Source organism: Seriola lalandi, unplaced genomic scaffold (assembly GCF_002814215.2).
Source record: "Seriola lalandi dorsalis isolate HSWRI2012SDOR001 ecotype SW California unplaced genomic scaffold, Sedor1 jcf7180002054947, whole genome shotgun sequence".
NCBI lineage: Eukaryota > Metazoa > Chordata > Actinopteri > Carangiformes > Carangidae > Seriola > Seriola lalandi.
Window position 1 is genome coordinate 181,780 of NW_019525498.1, and position 19,026 is coordinate 200,805.

Here is a 19,026-nt window from a genome sequence, read left to right on the forward strand (position 1 = left end):
CCCCCCCCCCCCCCCCCATGTCCTCTCTCTCTGCTGTGCATCATAAAGGCATAAAAAGCCCCAAAAATATACTTAAAAAAAAAAAAAAATCACATTTGCACAGTTTTGATTTTGTTTTAATGATGTTAAAATGTGCAGACACATAATGATTAACAAAAAATATCATTTTTGATTATTATCACTCTAAGTATTTGCATTATTATGAATCAATGAATCATATATTGGCTGTGCAGGTTCTACAGCCTCAAGTCCACAAGAAGAAGAGAAAGTTTAACAACAATTGAAATCATTTTATATTAATTTTATTTGTTTTGTCTCAGCTTCCTCCCTGTTGTTAATCCCTCTCTTGGGGGGGGGGGGCTCAGATCTAGTTTCCTGCGCTGCAGCGTTGCCCTGGATCGCCCTGTGCGCTCTAACCATGACAGTGTGTATGGGATCGTCATTTCCTGAGTCGTGTCGACAGGTCGGGCTGTAGAAACTCAAACTGACACCTTCACAGCTCAGAGCGGCGGCAGGTTTACGTTACACAGGAGGAAGAAAACAAAGTCGCAGCCCGAAACCGAATCAGGCTCAGACCCGAGACCACTTCCTCCTCCTCCTCCTCTTTTTCTCCTCCTGCTGCTGCTGCAAAACCCTGCTGATCTCTGCTGCTTTATTTCTTTATTACTGTCACTGTTCATTCTGCAGTGGAGGACAAATCTGCGCCCAATATACAACAATTGACAATAATTCCAGCTGCTTAAAACCTGCAGTTCCAAAAGAAAAATGGTTAAAAACCTGCAGAGCACCACCAAGTTTCTCCGTCGTGGTTGTTTGAGGAAATCAAAATAAAGTGTGACAAATTGTTTTTTATTCATCAGTTCACTTCAGTTCACAAAGTGCAGTGAACTGAACAATCAGATCAATACATGCTGTGACCACACTTCGCCTTTTTAAAAATTTTAATTGATTTATTTGTGGCTCTGCAGAAACACGTTGATCCAACATGTTAAAGACACTTGTGTGTGTGTGTGTGTGTGTGTGTGTGTGTGTGTGTGTACACACAAAATGGATCAGGGACAAGAAAGCCTGAACTGGGATGTTCCTAATGTTCTGGTTTGTTATGGTTTTATACAACGTAGTTTCCTGAAAGTTAAAAACACTCCATTTTTTTGAATCAGTTTTTTCTGTGTTTATTGTTTTCAGCTCTGGCCACGGCCGAGGATTTCCAGATCCGACCTCACACGCTCTACGTTCACTCCTACAAGGCCCCGGCCTTCTGCGACGACTGTGGGGAGATGCTGTGGGGGCTCGTCAGACAGGGACTCAAGTGTGAAGGTGAGAGCTGCGAGGTCTAAGGTTTGATACCTGCCTGGTTTACATCAGGTCGCCTTACGATGACTCTGAACTCACGTGGTTCACACCTGCAGTCACACGCAGGAGGGGTGTGTTCAGACTGAGGAGACACTCATGACACAGAGGTGTGAACTCACACTGGAAGAGTCTCAGATCAGGTGGATTTGAGGTGTGATTACAGTTCGAAAGTCTCAACAAGACACAGATCGGGTTGTTGTGGTTGAACATGACTGGATCTGCTTCCTGTTGGCAACACAAATACACCCGAGCTCCAGTAAACTCACAAATGACATTCAGTTTGCACGATGTTGTTAATAAAGGAGTCTGTAAATAATTAACACAATGCTACAAGTCTTTAGACTCTATGGAGCTTTAAGGTGATAGAAGCTGATTTTGTAATTGTCCCAGAGCTGATTTTAAAGGTCTGAGTCTGAGATCTCAGACTCACAGTTTGTGCTCTTTAACGTCTTTAATTCTTCTTCTTCGGTTCTGAAAATAATGACTTTGTTTAAACAACATTTTTTTGCATCGTGATGCAGTTCTGCAGCTACGGAAATACAGAACCACAGTCGAATGTATGAGTCAGACGTAGGCTGGGTCGATCTGATAACGAACCACTTGTCAGAAATGAGCGTCAGGATATCTGGGTATTTAAATCGAATCAGACGAGCTTCCTGCCAATTAAACTTTATGAGAGGAAGTGACGTGTTTGTGCGGTGATGTCAGAGGAATGGGACGTTAATGAGTTTAACAGAGACGGCCAGACTTCTCAGGGTTCGGCCTCAGCTTTGATTAATGCCACGTCCAGTTGAGGCTCAGGCAGACGTCCAACACACACACACACACACACACACACAGGTTTTCACACTGGTTTTCAGGCCTGAATCAAAGCTGCAGTGACTGTGTAGCAGGATGTCTTCATTGACTTGCCGACTTCCTGCAATTCTTTTTTTTTTTTTTTGTTTCCAAAGATTCTCGTCTTCTTAAGTCTCGATCTCAACGAGTGAATCTGAACTTTAGCGACGCCACGCAGAGAGGAGAGGGACGCAGCCGGCCTCCTCCTACAGAACCTGTTTGGAGGAAGAAATGGTTAAAAATGTTTTCAGACTAAGTGACGGAGGTGAAGAAGCGATTTTAGCCTCTAGTTTAATAAACAGCCGCACGAACCACATCCTGAGCTCTGTAAAACTCACGTACCTGCATTTTGAAGCAGCTGCACACCAGCAGATGATTTTAGGCTGAGAGGATCCTGCTCTCAGATTTTGGTCCTGGTTCTTTTTGCTGCATGAATGAACCGTTTGATTTTCACATCTCGTCATGCACATCTCTTAATGGGGTTATTCAGACACTTTAATTCAACAATGTGACTGGTTGGCCCGGGCAACGACACAAAGGTCCCATTCATAGAAAAACTGCTTCTCCTTTTTTTCTTCTCATGGAATAAATCTTTGTTGTTTTTTTGCATCTTTAGAGCCTGTTTTACTTTTAGTTTTTCTGTGAATGGCATTGTTGATTTTGGCCACGTGCACCTGACATTATCTTTTGAAAAGCCTGTAACAATTCAAACTAGTTCAGTACACACACACACACACACACACACACACACAACACCACACACATACAAAGGGAAGTGGGATGTGACGGATACACAGCAGCATGTGATACATCTTCCCAGAGAAGCTTCGAACTGGCAGCGTGTCAATAGGAGGAAGCACTCGGCCTTTTACACCCAGCTCAGGAGAAAGAGTGGAGGGAAAAACATCAACAGGATACAAAAGAAATATATTAAAGCTCAATATTTTCTTCTTCTCCTGTGTTTTATTTGAAGCACTGATCCATAAGAAGATATATTTGTGGTTTTAAGAACCAAAAACCATCTCAGTGTAGTTTTACATCTCCTCTCTTTACTTTCACAGTATTAATATGGAACCTAGACCAAACACATGGACAGAGACTTTTACACTGGAGGAGCTTTAAAGGAATAGTTCAACAGTTTGGGATTCACTGAATTATGAGAAACATAACGATATAATATATATACAGTAAAGATAGAATGTTTAAAATTAATAAGAAAAACAAATTTTTTAATAAATTTATACTAAAAGTTGTTTTAATTAAAAAAATGTAATTTAAATCATTAACATATACTGTATGTTATATCATAAAAATGTGTCATAGATAGTCTTAATATACTCACAAATTATTATAAACGTATATCTTCATATATCCCCCTATAGGTGACATAAATGGGATTATCACTCTTGATGTAGGGACATATACTGTATGTCATATATTACATTTCTGTTTGGGAGAGCGGGGAGTCGATTAGCGTAGCTTAGCAGTTAGCCTGACTCTGTCCAAAGGTTCAAACAAACACGTTCCTGCACCTTTAAAGCTCCTCATGAACATGTGTTTACTTTTTTAATCTGTACATAAATCGAAATGTAAAAATGACAGTTTGTAGTTTTGGGATAATTAAGTGCTGAAACGCTGGAGACGTAGTGACCTGACTGTGTCCAGACAGGAAGTGAAGTGAAGTGAGGAGGCGGGATGATAACATACAAAGTCAGTGGAAAGATTAGAAAGATTGGATGCAAATTTGCCCAGACACAAAGGTGCTGTTCAGACCTGACATCAACATCCGTCTCAGGTGATCTGATCTCAGGTGGACAGCTCAGGTCACACCTGGCGTGCATGAGAGAAGAGAAAATAGCAGAAAACTGGAGGGAAATAATGGAGTTTTCTTGTGAGTGAATGACACCTCACCTCCTGTCTGAACACACCTGTAGAGGTGTTGGCAGGTGTGGCTCCAGCGACGCCAGTATCAGTCAGGTTGTGGTTTGATCCTCCACACAGACTGAAATATCTCAACAGCTACTGACAATGACATGAAATTTAATCCAAACATCACACACATGGTCCCCAGAGGATGAATCTCTCTTTTCATTTGGCTTCATCATAACATTTAAATTCACCCAATTCTTCATTTTTTGACCAAATACATGTAAAACTGATGAAGTTCCCACTTTGAGTTTAGTTCTAAATAGCAAATGTTAGCATGCTAACAAATCACCCCTTTTTCTCAAATTCCTATTATTTTTATTTTTCCTGCCAAAAGATTCTGGATCCTGCAAAGAGTCCGAACCCAGGTGCATAAATCTGGCAGGCGGGTTCAGAATAGCTCCTTTAGACCGGAGGAGCTTCAACCCAAGTTTGGCTGCAGAGTGTGAGTTTGTTCTGACTGAGCTGCTGGTGTGGGACAGTGGATGAGATTAAATGACTTAAGAGTCGATTTTTTTCTCCTCTGCAGGATGTGGACTGAACTACCACAAACGATGTGCGTTCAAGATCCCCAACAACTGCAGCGGTGTGAGGAAGAGGCGGTTGTCCAACGTGTCCCTGCCGGGCGCCGTAATGTCCGTCGCTCGACCACCTTCCACTGAGTTCACCCCGGCGCCGCAGGAGGAGGTGGGTCCAACACCGACAGTCAGGAAAGACAGTCAGAGTTGTGTTTAGGTTTCTGACCATGAATTTCAGAGCACATAATTACAAAGATATTGATTATAGCTGATTTAAAAATGGCGTCTGAGCTCCTTTAACCTGTCAAGAGGTTTTAAATGAAGAATCAGCTGCAGCCTCGTCACTGTAACTGCCACATGTTGATGAAGTGAAAGTTTGATTCGTTTAAGACACGTAACGAGTGACGTGAGTGAAAACACACACACACACACACACTTTCCATACCAGCAGATCTACGTGGTGCAACCATTCACAGTAGTTTCCCTCCCTCTCTGTTTCACACACTCTCTCTCTCTCTCTCTCACACACACACACACACACACACATGATGATGGCTGGAGGCGAACCACTGGATTTTCCATCCTGTTCTAACCAGCAAACAAAGAGCTTCACACTTGTTGGAACAAACACAGTTATCCACACACACACACACACACACACACACACGCACACACACAAAAAACAAATCAAACACACCTCCCCCCACTTTTTTAACAGCGATGTCGTCAGACAAAATCACCAAACACCTGAGTTAAAGACAAAGACTGTTTTATTATTAATATATCATTTTCTTTATGATATAACAAAGAGACCTGCTCCATATGAAAAGTATGAGAAGGTGGATTATCAGGCTTTTCTGTACTAATTCAGGCCCATTGTGTCATACGCTGCTTCCTGCTCCTGTCTGCGCTGCGCTCTATAAGCCGCCACGTTGTACAAGGACATTCATTGTTCCAGTGGACAGAGGAGATTTCATCTGTGCTCCACTTTCATGACGAGGGAACAGTTCTCCAAATCCGACGTCTCAGCTGAACCTCGTGAACCCTGACTGATCCCCACACCTCCCCGACGTCGCTTTTACAGTCGCGTCTTGAAAAGTCTTAAAAACACTGAATTCCCTTCATTAAAAATGGCATTAAAAGGCCTTAAATTGAATTTAAAAATGTCTGTGAATTATTGTTTCATGCAGCTGGGAGGAGCTATACACTGACGATTACGCTCAATGGTTAAACTCCTTGGTTTCCCCTCTTTCCATCAGCAGCGCCCCCTCCTGGGTGCCGGGAAGCGTAACTCCCTGCTGAGCGGTCGACCCATCTGGATGGAGAAAATCGTCCTGGGGCGGGTCAAAGTCCCTCACACCTTCTCTGTCCACACCTACACTCGTCCCACCATCTGCCAGTTCTGCAAACGCCTGCTGAAGGGACTCTTCCGCCAGGGGATGCAGTGCAAAGGTGACGACCTGCCACAGCCTGAAGTCAACAATATATTCAAGCTACGAATATTTTTTATTATCATTCAACCTGCTGCTCATTCTCTCCAAAGCCAAAGATGATGTCTTCAGGTCACTTGATTTGACCAACCATCAGTCTAAATCCCAAAGATATTCAATGTTATCACAGGAGACAAAAGAAAGCAGTGAATCCTTGTATTTAAGAAGCTGTAACCAGACAATGTTTGATGTTTTTGCTTGGAAAGTGACTGAAATGATTTATCAAAATACTCCCATGGTGACTGTTTGTTCCTGTTTTGCTTCTGTAGATTGTAAATTTAACTGCCATAAGAGATGTGCAGCCAAAGTTCCTCGAGACTGCCTCGGTGAGGTCGACTTTAACGGAGGTGAGTTTCACATCAGAGTTTTTTACCTTGGCTGTGTGATCGGCCAGTAGTGAACTTGCCCCCTATCACAGCTTTATTTTCACATTTTTATCACCTTTGTTATGAGTTATTTTTAACATTCTCGGTTATAAGTTAAATTAATTCCTAAAAATCAAATTTGTAAATAAATAAAAAAAATGTATTGACTTTGCATTTGTGGTTGTTTTCTATTTATTTTCCTGTGCGATTATTTGATTTTAGTTTTAGTTTTATTTAGTTGTAAAGTTGGTTGTTAGGAAAGTGTTTTTAAATAAAGTTCATTATTATTATTATTATTTTTCTTTGGAGAGAATCTGCGGATTTTCTTGTTCACTTCAGGTTTTTGTTGTAGCCGTCACCGAGTGGCCATTAGAGGAACTGCAGCTTTAGTTTGAATAAAAAGTCAGTTGTAGATTCTGTACCTGGACTCTGACTGTGTTTCTGCAGAGCCGGCCAGTCCCAGTCTGGACTCCGAGGCCACGATGGAGGTGGACAACTGTGACATCAACAGCGACGGAGGCCACAGCATGGACGAGCAGGACGAGCCGTCCACCCCCGAGGACAAGCTGTTCTTCATCGAGGGTCCCTGCGTGGACGGCGAGAAAGACGACGAGACGCTCAGAGCCATCAGGTGACGCCGCCTCACAACCAAACACCCTCTCAAATTAATTTTAACATTAATAATCAGAAGGTTCAATATCTAATCAATCAACAGACAAGAAGCTTTTGTTTTACCCAATTAACTCAGAACGATGTGTGTTTGTTTGTTTGTTTGTGTGTTTGTTTGTTTGTTTGCTTGCTTGTTTGTTGTCACGCAGCCCGTCCACCAGCAGTAACATCCCTCTGATGCGTGTGGTTCAGTCCATCAAACACACCAAGAGGAAAAGCTCCACAGTGGTGAAGGAGGGCTGGATGGTGCACTACACCAGCCGGGACAACCTGGTGAGAGGAGACGCAACAACAAAACACACTGGACAACACCTAATAAATAAATACATTATAATAATGATATACTGAACATCTTTAAATTTGTTTGTTTGTTTTGTCTAAATTTAAATATGAGTGCAGGGAGGTGGAGGGAGAGAGCGTGAAAATAACTGTAATAAAATGATTTACACTTAAAAATGACATTTAATGTAAATAATATATAAACAAAAGATCTACAAAGCCTTACAGGATATAGTATTGTATGTATCTACAACATGATATCAATATTTCATTTTTTCTAAATATCACTTTTTTTTTTAAAATATCAAATTTTAAAAAAAAAAATATCACCATCATTTTACACCTCCACTGTTATTTTAATCTCCGTTGACGTGTATTTAATGTGAGCAGAAATACTGTGTAGCTTGTGTATCGAGCATTTTAAACTGAGTTTTCTTAATTTAACTTAATTTACCCTTATAAACCTGCAGATGTACAAACCATACTTCCATCAAAACATGAATCCTGATCTATACAACAACAAAAACATAGAAACACACTATTCATGTCGTATGTTTAAATGTCCGGCTCTGTGTGAACCTGTCAGACTTCCTCCATGACGACCTGTTCTGTCTCTGCAGAGGAAGAGACATTACTGGAGGCTGGACAGCAAGAGCCTGACACTGTTTCAGAATGAAAGTGGAGCCAAGTATTACAAGGTAGGAGACCGAGCCGGACCAGATCTGGTTTCAGCTGCTCGGCCCAACGAAGCAGCGACGTGACGAGGGGCCTGGAGGGAGTCGGGTTCATACAGTAACAGCTCCATCACTGTCTAATGGTGACCTGACTGTTCACTGTGTATTCTTAACACTGTATCATCGGGGGCCCCCAGGGGGAGAACGGGGCCCCGATGTTCCCTCATATTGTCACATTTTGTAGTGACAACAATTATCCCCTTCAAACCTCCATAAAGACACTGGACAGTCACTGCTGTTGCCCCAAAACCCCCCGAGGTGGGGCCCCTGATGATGTGTGCTGTGCATGTGAGGCGTTCAGGGAACATTTGTAAATTGTAGCGTCTACCAATGATCTGCATGTGAGGCGTTTAGGGGACATTTGAAAAACAATTGGTCGCTGTAGTTTAATAGTGCATTTTTGGGGACTATTTTCAGCAGCGGATTAATCCACATTGGGTGCTCAGGTGAATATTTGGGGCAGCAGGACGGTGTGTGAGGGACTGACCATTATAAAAATGTAGACTATCACCAGACTTATCGTTTAAACTATTAATTGATTATCAAATTCTTCTCTGTTAATTCTCTATCGATCGACTAACCGTGTTAAGTTTGACTTTAACTAGCAAGTTAGTTGATGGTTGAAAAGTTTTCTCTGTCACTTTCCAGCGTTCCTGATCTAGTTTTCATTTCTAAGCAGGAGAATTAGTTTCTGTGAAACATGAAGTGATGACGTGACGCCGAATTTGGGTCAGAACAGGTCAGAGCAGCTGATTTCCGTCCTCATGCCTCCTTTCATCTTGTGTCTGCCAGCGACCCGTCGACCTTTAACACAAAGCGCCGCAGAAACCTTTCCTTTGAAGCGAAAGTGAGAGTGCGGTGAGAGGCATGAGGGTGGGGGGGGGGGTCTGTGGTGGCTTCAGGACCTCAGGTCGTTTCCCTGCCGCCTCTCTGGCTCGTCACCGCGCTGCCTCGTGCCCAGAGCAGCTGAGCCACGTCCTGGCTTTTAACCAGATGAATGGCTGCTGATGGAAGGGCGTGGTTGGTGGTGGTGGTGGTGGTGGTTGGTGGTGGTGGTATCATCACAATGTCTTGTGTGGCAAAACACAAGACATTCAGATGATACCAAGAGGCATTAAGACACCACAGAGCGTTTCTCCTTTATATGTTTGGTCTGGCAGGGTTCAGGGTTTTTTGGAGGGCGGAGGAAAAGGAAGGAAGGGGAGTTTTAAACACAGCCTCTCACAGTCCAGGAAAGAGAGGAGAGGTGTTGGGATGGAGGGAATATCAGCCGTCTGAAGACCAGGAGGATGCTTCTTATCGGCTGAAATGATTCCTAAAAACTAAAGGACACTTTTCAGATTTGGATCTCCTGTAACAAGAACAGGAATCTAAATGTTCTTTCTGACCAACCGCAGGAGATCCCGCTGTCCGAGATCCTGCAGGTGGAGCCGGCGCAGGACTTCAGCAGCCTGCCTCAGGGCAGCAACCCGCACTGCTTCGAGGTGATCACGGCCAACATGGTGTACTACGTCGGGGAGGACAACGGCGGCCTGTACCACAACCCCGTCCTGGCGGCGTCCGGCGTGGGGCGGGACGTGGGCCAGAGCTGGGAGAAGGCCATCCGACAGGCGATGATGCCCGTCACGCCCAAGGCCAGCGTCGGCACGGGGCCGGGCCAGGGGAAGGACCACAGTGAGTAACAGACACTTCAGGCTTCACTCAGGGATTTCCTTAATTTAAAAATGTCTAAAAAATAACAATAAAGCTTCAGAAATCTTCTGGTTCTGCTGCAGTAACCGCCCCCGCAGTGGGTCCCTTGTTTTCTTTGAAAAACAATTTGTGAATGATGTTTTCTTCACGTAGGTTTTCCTTTCCTTTGCAAGGGATTTATTGACAGTAAAGAAAATATAAAATATCACCAGACTTATTCTTTAACAAGTAAACGCCACATCTCTGTACGATGTGTCCTCGGGGAAAGTGGTCCCAGAAAAGATCCCTGAGGTTCTCCATGAATTGCCACGGCACATATGCAAATTTTTGATATTTATTGATAAGTAATATTTACCACAAAGGCAGATTTAACTTAATGCTCATTAGAAAACCCGACCCACTGACAGTTACTGCCCGTCTTCACCCTCAAATCAGATTAGACTCTGAAATGTTTTTATGTTTTAATGTGTGTGTGGATTTGTTGTTCAGGAGACAAGTGTTATACAACACACACACACACACACACACACACACGCACACACACACACACACACACACACACACACACACACACACAGACCACTGCCTCCTGACATTTTAACATGATTGAGGGATTTCAGAGGATTTTCTGCTCTGATTCATCGCAGGTTAAAGTATCTTTTTATCTGAAAATAACAGATTTAAGTTTCATCCCAAAATGAGATTTCCTGCTCTAAATGGACCTCAGGCATTAAAAAAATAACCATTAGCTATTATGGAAGACTTTTATCGTTATAAATAGTTGTACTTTAGAGGATGTAGTCAGCTGTGTTTCCACCTGTTCAGTAATTAATGTCGAGCTTCCGCTTCTTTCCAAAAATGGATGTTTTGTTTGGTAATGAAATAACACCAACACACATCAATAAGTTAATGGACAGATGATGTAACGAGGCCTTTTGTTTTTTTAACCGTCTCAATGACAAACAGTAAAACAGTAAAACAGTTGACCTTTGTGACTGAGGCAGAACAAGAGCAAAGATGACAGGAGTAAATAAAAACGTGTGATAAAAAACAAATATTAAACTACATTATCAAATGCACTGGAGCTCTGATACAGAAACATCAGTGTCAATAAAGTTACATAAACTGAATAGTGATCCAACAGTAATCAGCAAAGGTGCGAAAACTAATGCTGCGTTCACAGTCAGCAGGTTCTGATGTGTTTATCTGTATCGTTGGAGGGGCCAGTGGACTAAACTAGCAGATTTATATGAAGTAGCTGAAACTCAACAATTCCTGCATGTTTTTCACAGTAAAAGTGTTCCGGGGATGAATTTGGATCTGCTTCCTGAACTCTTGGAAGGCTTTTATTGTGAAACAGATGGAGGAAGTTTTTTACTAATAGCAAATAGCTCTAAAATATGATGATATATAAAACAGAGGATTGTCTTTAGTATCTAATATAATCTCTAATAAAACCTTGTACTTGTACATTGAGCTAAATAAGGTCTGGCCCCCTTTTTAAGAATGAATAAGCTGCATTGAAATCCGCCAGTATTTTGATGCGTGCGTGTGAAGTTCCCACAGTCAACATGATTGTCAATAAAGTTACATAAGCTCTCTGAATGATGACCTAACCTGTGACCTAAATATCAAACGGCTGCCCACCTACATCAGACTGCAGGTATTGATCTCAGAGCGATGACCCGATCAAACCCTGGCCCGCAATCTGAAATCAATATCAGCTCATCAGTGGAAACTCACTCGCAGCGGCGGGTTTTCCTCTACGCAGAACGCGCCCTCGGCTTTTTGAATGTCAGACTGAATTAACGCAGCATGCAACAGTCTGCGACACTCTGACAGAGAGAGGTGTTCCTGAACATGCTCACATACTGTACTAAACCCAGAAGAAAAGGAGACAGGAAACAGAGGCTTTTATTTTTGTGAAATCTGGAGAATGATTTGAGATGGCGGCAGCAGCAGCTGGAAATGTCCTCGCTGCTCTTTCATCTCGTGTTGAACAAACAAATGTGTCAGTTTGATCTCAGCTGGAAATCTCCTCTAGTCTTGTTCTTTATTAAACAAGGAAACGTAGGAAATGAGATTTTAACGATTTAAAGGTTAGAAAAATAAAACCCCACACGTCTCTGCTGCTCAGTGAGTGGGGGGGGGGGGGGGGGGGGGGGTGTTACAGTGTGTGGTTACAGATCACAGCACCTGTGGCTTCTACACTCATATTCTGTATGTTTTTGTCTTGTGTCTCCTCAGAGGAACTTTCTATCAGCATATCAGTGTCCAACTCCCAGATACAAGAAAATGTGGTAAGTCTTGTATTTTTTAAATTTTTGTCCAATATGGAGAGTTTGTTTTTGTTTGTATTTATGGTGTAAAATAAAAATTGAATGAAGTTGATTTACTTTAAAACTGCACTTTTTGAAGTATATGTACTTACGATATTTGTACTTCACTAAAATTATTTGTCAGATACACTTACTAGTTACTTTTACACTAAAAAATGTATATATTATTATATATTAACCACCAGCTAATGAGTTCAATAAAAAGGTCTAAAGGGCAACTTCACTGTCGTATTTCCTGACTTTTAATTTGAAAACGTTTTCTTGTTCAGGATATCAGTTCAGTGTATCAGATCTTTGCTGACGAGGTCCTCGGCTCCGGACAGTTCGGGATCGTCTACGGAGGTGAGACTTGAAACAAATGAAAACCTGATAGTTACAGTCACATCCTTTTATTGTGACGTTATCTGTCTGAAAGTGTTGGGAAATATAAAGACAGTAATCTTTGATTATTGTGTCTCTATATTTCTGCTGATTGCACATCATTCTCTTTTATCATCAGCTGAATTAATGATCAATAAAAAAAAAACTTCCTCCCTTCCCCCTTGTTGTCTCCAGGTAAACACAGAAAGACGGGTAGAGACGTAGCGATCAAAATCATTGATAAGATGAGGTTTCCCACCAAGCAGGAGAGTCAGCTGAGGAACGAGGTGGCCATTCTCCAGGTACGACTCGCCGACTGTTTTCATTCAAAGACGAGATCTAATCAAATCAATCTGATCATGAAGCACAAAACATGCTGCAAACACTCCAAGGCTCAATAACTAATGTAGGACTTTTGGAGGATTAAATTCTTTATATATGTCAGTACTAACTTAAAAACAAATGTACTAATATGTGAGTATAAGTATGTATCCAAAGAGTGGTTCATTATTTCATCAAGTTGCTCCGTCCCATGTCAGTGTTTTATCTTTCCGTCTTGTTTCTGACAGAACCTCCACCACCCCGGTATCGTTAACCTGGAGTGCATGTTTGAGACGCCCGAACAGGTGTTTGTTGTCATGGAGAAGCTTCACGGCGACATGTTGGAGATGATTTTATCCAGCGAGAAGAGTCGACTGCCCGAACGCCTCACCAAGTTCCTGGTCACACAGGTCAGTGACGCCCACAAACGGTTGTGAACGCCATAATCTCAGGAACGCCTTGAGGGACTTTCTTCACATTTGGTACAAACGTTCACTCAGACTCGAGGGTGAACTGATTTGAATTTTGTAGTCAAAGGTCAAAGGTCAAGGTCACTGTGACCACATAAAACATTCCTAGCCTTGTGAACACAACATCTCTGGAAGGCCTAGAGCGATATCTTGCGAGATCTCAGAGATACAAACAGAAATTGTAGCTGTTCTTTTTAGTTTGCTCCGACAGTAGAGTATTAAATCACGTTGTGTCCTCAGATCCTGGTGGCCCTGAGACATCTTCACTTCAAGAACATCGTCCACTGTGACCTGAAGCCTGAGAACGTCCTACTGGCCTCAGCAGAACCCTTTCCTCAGGTTAGAACAAACTATCATGTCATCGTCTCCTTTCTGCTGCAGTACGACTTTGGAAGAACCTTCACTTCTCCTTTTCCCTCCAGGTGAAGCTCTGTGACTTCGGCTTCGCTCGTATCATCGGGGAGAAGTCTTTCCGTCGCTCAGTCGTCGGCACTCCGGCATATTTAGCGCCTGAGGTTCTTCGCAGCAAAGGCTACAACCGATCTCTGGACATGTGGTCGGTCGGCGTCATCATCTACGTCAGTCTGAGCGGGACGTTTCCCTTCAATGAGGACGAAGACATTAACGACCAGATCCAGAACGCTGCCTTCATGTACCCACCCAACCCCTGGAAGGAGATCTCAGAGGAAGGTACGGGACCGTTTGAGCTTCGTAGCCTTTGGTTCAGCCCTACCGTCTTACCCAACACATACCTGGGTCCTCGGCCCGAGTCTGGCCCATATACAGTACTTCTACAGATTCTGGCCAGATTCCAGCTGCCATCCTCCTGTATTGACTCACAACCGGAAGATTTTCTGGTCCAGATGTGGAAATAGCCTCTGACAATCATGCCGTATATGGGCCAGATTTGGGCCGTGGAACCAGGAAGATACTGGGCCAGAAGAAAACAAACGTGGATTTATTTTTCTATCTGGGAACAATTTTGATGTTGTTTATGTTCTTTATTTGAGCAGTTCAGCATGTTTCCCTTTCCGCTTTCATGTTTAAAATGATTCTGAGGTATTATAGTGGAGTTGTGCAGTTCAGAAGAGGAACTGAGATTTTCTGGTACAGGATAAAAAGTTAAAAGGCTTTGAACCATAAATGACTAAAGAAACTTTGATTTCAAAGCTGCAGTTTCCTTTTAATTTCCTGGCAGACACTGGGCTCAAGATTAAACAGAAAAACATCAGATTTCCTGAGTGGATTAAAGGTTGTGTTTCTGTTCTCGCTCACAGCCACAGACCTGATCAACAACCTGCTGCAGGTGAAGATGAGGAAGCGCTACAGCGTGGACAAATCCCTGAGCCACCCCTGGCTGCAGGTAACACACACTGCTTTTTACTGAAACACTGCAGCAGCACAGACAGGAAAGATGGAGGACATTCCTTTAGCTACTGATCAATTCTGATTAGACATGGTATGACAACAAGATCCTGCAGATAACGCCATCGATCAACCACCTGAGCTGAAGTAACCAGGTCACTCAGAGAAAACAGGTTATGCAGGTAATCCCAGTGATCTGGTATCTGTAGATCTGTGTGTGTGCAGAGTAGTCAGATAACTCCTGAACTCCCCCGCCTTCTTATTGAAGCATGGCCTTCTAACTTTTGACACTTGAGACTCAGATAGCTGTGGTAACAGGATGAAAGATAATTACTTTCACTATTTTTATAGAAAATAAAGAGAAAAAGATAATATAAACTGCAGAAACCAGCGTTAGTAGTAGGTAAAATATTTTTAAAGCTCCATATTTAACACGTTTCCTGTGCTGATCCATAAGAAGATATATTTGTGGTTTTAAGAACCAAAAACCATCTGAGTTTAGTATTACATCTCCTCTCTCAGGCTTCTCTCTGTTTTCTGAGTGATCCAATAAAAATAAAGCAGAATTCAAGTAAAAACACTCAGAGAAACCAAATCCTGCAAGGTTTGGATGGTGGGTCCAGGTGGGCGGGGCTTGGTGACAGCTTTGTTGTGACATCACAAAGTTCCAGAAGTCCTGACGGCTGGTTTTAAGGCTCAGTTTCTGAATACAGGCTGTGTGCATTTCTCTGTGGACTGAGGCTTTGATACTTTCACAGTATTAATATAGAAGCTAGAGCTGATCTATAATCACACTACACATGGACACAGACCTTCACACTGGAGGAGCTTTAAGTATTTTGTGGATCCAAAGACGTCCACAACTATTACTGAAGTGCTCTATTACAAACATTATCATTGATTCTTAGCTCCTTGGTCTGAATGTTATTGTTTATGCTTCGTTGCGCAGGACTACCAGACCTGGCTGGACCTCCGGGAGTTTGAGACCCGCCGCCGCAAGCGCTACATCACCCACGAGAGTGACGACGCCCGCTGGGAGGAGTACGCAGACGAGAGAGGCCTGCACTACCCCAAACACTTCATCATGTCTCCCAACCTGGACGACATGGAGGAAGACCCGTAGTGGCTGTAGGAGGGTCGACGTTTCCTGCAATGAAGCGGCAGACCCCCCCTCCGAGGACTCCCTCAGCGGCTGCAGCGGATGCTGTGGAGTCCATGGTGACTGTGACCATGGAGACCGTGAGCTATCCCATGGCGGCGTGTGATAAAGGATTAAGAGGACACATGGGTCAGGCAGCTCTACGAGGACACTGTGACATCTTCACTGTGGAGACAAATCATGTCCAGAGACATTTTTCACACATTTTACCTTTTTCCTATTTTTGCTACAAAGCCATAACAGACAGACTCAATGAGCTGAAACCTGAAGAGATTTATTTTATTTTTTCTCAGATTCAATATTTAGTCTCTTAAATAACTGTCTTCACTGCCAGTTGAGCCACAGAGGGGCTGGATAAAAACCAATCCAGAGACTTTATACACTTTTTCAGCTCAAATAGAAAATTATTATTATGTTGTTGTTACACTTTAGATCTCTTAAAGCTGTGCAGGAAGTCTTTACACATTTAATTGAACACAGAAGAAACAAACACGTTATGTCTTGAAGATGATCCGATTATAACGTTGTTTTGTTGTTTCCTGGGATGTCTTTGCACTATTGGGAAAATATTTTAAAGGAGAAATTAACTGATAATAACTTCTGGTTTGTTCATCTGCAAAAGTCTAAAAATTCCCTCTGGTTTCCGAGGTTTTTTCCGGAGAGATTGAGTTGGAGAAAGTCGACAGTCCGGCTGCTCCCTAGTTGATTTGAAGAGTCTTAGTTGATTGGTTGGATGGTCTCAGGGAAAAAAAAAAAACTCAGTCAGTCAGTCAACATTGTTTACACCGTTGGTCTCTACAGTAATGTAACCGAGCGTCTTGGGTTCAACTAACAAATAAATAAAACGATAAATGGGACACAGAGACGATGAGCAGCAACAAGCAGGACTCTGCCAACAACTCACACTACATTAAATATCAAAACACAAAGTGTGGGATCATTTTGAGAGAATAAAGAACGACCCCATGAAGGCAGCATGCAAACCCTGCAGGCAAACATTCACCAAACATTCATCAAACTCAAATAAGGCTTATCATTTGAAACGTGTAAGTAGCCTAACGTTAGCCACTTAGCATGGCTGCTCGCTCAAACATTCTCTGTGCTTGTTATTCTGACACATTCAGAATCCTTGTACCTTTTGCTGGTGTCGTTAACAGCTTGCTTTGTGCGTGCACTTAAATAAGAGTGTATCTCTCTGTGATGTAGCACAGTGTTAGCAGTGTTACATTCATTCTCAGCTCTGGACTCTAGTTATTTTCTCATAACCCCCAAAAATATATATTTAAATCATTAAATATGATAAACATGGAACAAATAGTCAACCATTGGCTTGAACTACCGACTACTAGTCTTTGGTTGTCTAAATCCAAATTAGTTTCTAACCTCACCACTAGTAGGACAATAATTGTAGTTGTCCTTCTGACAATGGGTCACGCTAACTCACCACCTGCGTTGTAGAGAGTCATTAAACAATAGCTTTTTAACACACAAACATTAGCATGCTAAATGTTTAAGAAAGATTTTGTCATTTTCCAACCTGGGTCTTTTCCTCACAATTGCTGCCATTTTGACTACGGGTCATGGTAACTTTGCTAACTTCTAACTTTCACCACCTCTGCTGTAGAGATTCAGGAGACATTAGCACTTTCACATTAACATTAGCATGCTATCATGCTAAATATCAATATGGTAAAGAAAAATTCTGCTATTTTTTAACCTGGATATTATTTTTTATAGTAGTAGCTACCTGGACTATGAGTTATGCTAACTTTGCACACAGCACCTTAATTTTAGACCAAAACAAAACAAGCACCACAAACCTCTTAAAGCTAGCTTAAACTAGCCCTTTTAATTAGCTTTTTTAGCTAATTGCTCAGAGGTTTGCTCCCAGGGAAATCAAACCGAGCATGCTAACTTCTAACTCAGGAAAATGTGTAATTTAGCATGTTAGAATTTTAACATGCTAACGTTTAGCATCTTAGCATTTATCTGAAAGCACAGTTGAGGTCGGTGGGGATTCGGTCATTAATTTCAGTCGTATCCCAGCATGAAAGAAATAGCTGCTAATGGCAGGAAATGAAAAGTCAGGATCTAAACCAAGTCTTTTGGATTCATCCTCTGGGGACCATGAATGTCTGAACCAAATTTCACGTCAATACATCGACCCACATTACCGTCACTAAAGCTGCTTAACGGGAATTTAAAGTTTTTGCTTTATTTCAAACAGATGGGATTATTTGAAAAAGTCGTCACAGAAGTTTAGATTCAGCTGTGGGAACATTATACTTTTGCAGAAAAACAAATGCAGTTATTTTCAGTGATTCTTTCTTAAATTTAGATGAAGACGAGCTGAGAATCGAGCTGCTAATGTCTTTCTTTGTCTTTCTGTGGAAACCTGTCAAAAAAAAAAAAAAAAAGACGACTGGACTGTGGAGCGTCTTTGATCCTGATCCGACTCCAGCCTGAGAATTTTATTTCACATTTTATATTTTTACAAGAAACTGTCAAGTGGTTGATTTTAATGGGAAAATATTAAAGCTGAACAGCTTAACTTTGAGAAACTCTGGTTTTACATCAGTTACTCAACTAACGCTCTTATTCACAGCAACTCAACAGTCGAACGAGACGCACTCAGATTCATCGACCAGCAAATCAACAGCAAAACTGCTTCAGTTCTTCTACTTATGATTTATTTATAACTCTAGATATTCATTCATTATTCTCTTTTTTTACCTGCTGAATATTGTGATAATTTTCCATGTTTCATTTACAGAGCATTAAGAGATCAGAATATAACCTGTTTAATTGGTAGTTAATGTGCTGCCACTAGAATTCAAGTTTTAGATTTAGATATTAAGTTATAATCTTGTTTAAATTGATTGTTTAAATTTGTCTGGTGGCAGTTTCAAGGCGAGAAACCTGAAGAAGCCCAAGAGTTTCAATAAAATACTTTAATTTCTTCCAAATGTTCGAGTCAGTCTCGTCAAATTAACCCCCCCCCCCCAATCAGAGGAAAAGCTGATAACGATCGGCAGCAGGATGTTTGGAAATGATCATTTAATTACCAATCCTGAACATGATCGCCTCGCTCTGCCGTTCCTCTGGAGGATGGCTGCTTGTTTTGGCAGTGATGACCCCCCCCCCCCCCC

General features: G+C 42.1%; 1 protein-coding gene across 2 annotated transcripts in view; it reads left to right on the forward strand.

The window, feature by feature from the left end:
* Nucleotides 1-16,474, forward strand: part of LOC111645254 (serine/threonine-protein kinase D3) — a 33,982-nt gene extending 17,508 nt beyond the window's left edge. Inside the window, exons 4-19 of one of the 2 annotated variants that reach the window (XM_023394377.2) lie at nucleotides 1,186-1,317; nucleotides 4,646-4,803; nucleotides 5,894-6,086; nucleotides 6,394-6,471; nucleotides 6,937-7,120; nucleotides 7,308-7,431; nucleotides 8,058-8,135; nucleotides 9,569-9,845; nucleotides 12,111-12,163; nucleotides 12,472-12,544; nucleotides 12,758-12,864; nucleotides 13,132-13,293; nucleotides 13,594-13,692; nucleotides 13,776-14,043; nucleotides 14,631-14,716; nucleotides 15,668-16,474. In XM_023394377.2, coding sequence (XP_023250145.1) covers nucleotides 1,186-1,317; nucleotides 4,646-4,803; nucleotides 5,894-6,086; nucleotides 6,394-6,471; nucleotides 6,937-7,120; nucleotides 7,308-7,431; nucleotides 8,058-8,135; nucleotides 9,569-9,845; nucleotides 12,111-12,163; nucleotides 12,472-12,544; nucleotides 12,758-12,864; nucleotides 13,132-13,293; nucleotides 13,594-13,692; nucleotides 13,776-14,043; nucleotides 14,631-14,716; nucleotides 15,668-15,841 — 2,246 coding nt within the window. In that variant the 3' untranslated portion in view covers nucleotides 15,842-16,474. The remainder of the gene's footprint in view (nucleotides 1-1,185; nucleotides 1,318-4,645; nucleotides 4,804-5,893; nucleotides 6,087-6,393; nucleotides 6,472-6,936; nucleotides 7,121-7,307; nucleotides 7,432-8,057; nucleotides 8,136-9,568; nucleotides 9,846-12,110; nucleotides 12,164-12,471; nucleotides 12,545-12,757; nucleotides 12,865-13,131; nucleotides 13,294-13,593; nucleotides 13,693-13,775; nucleotides 14,044-14,630; nucleotides 14,717-15,667) is intronic. The other variant, XM_087170403.1, reaches the window with a different exon arrangement.
* Nucleotides 16,475-19,026: the final 2,552 nt, after the last annotated feature.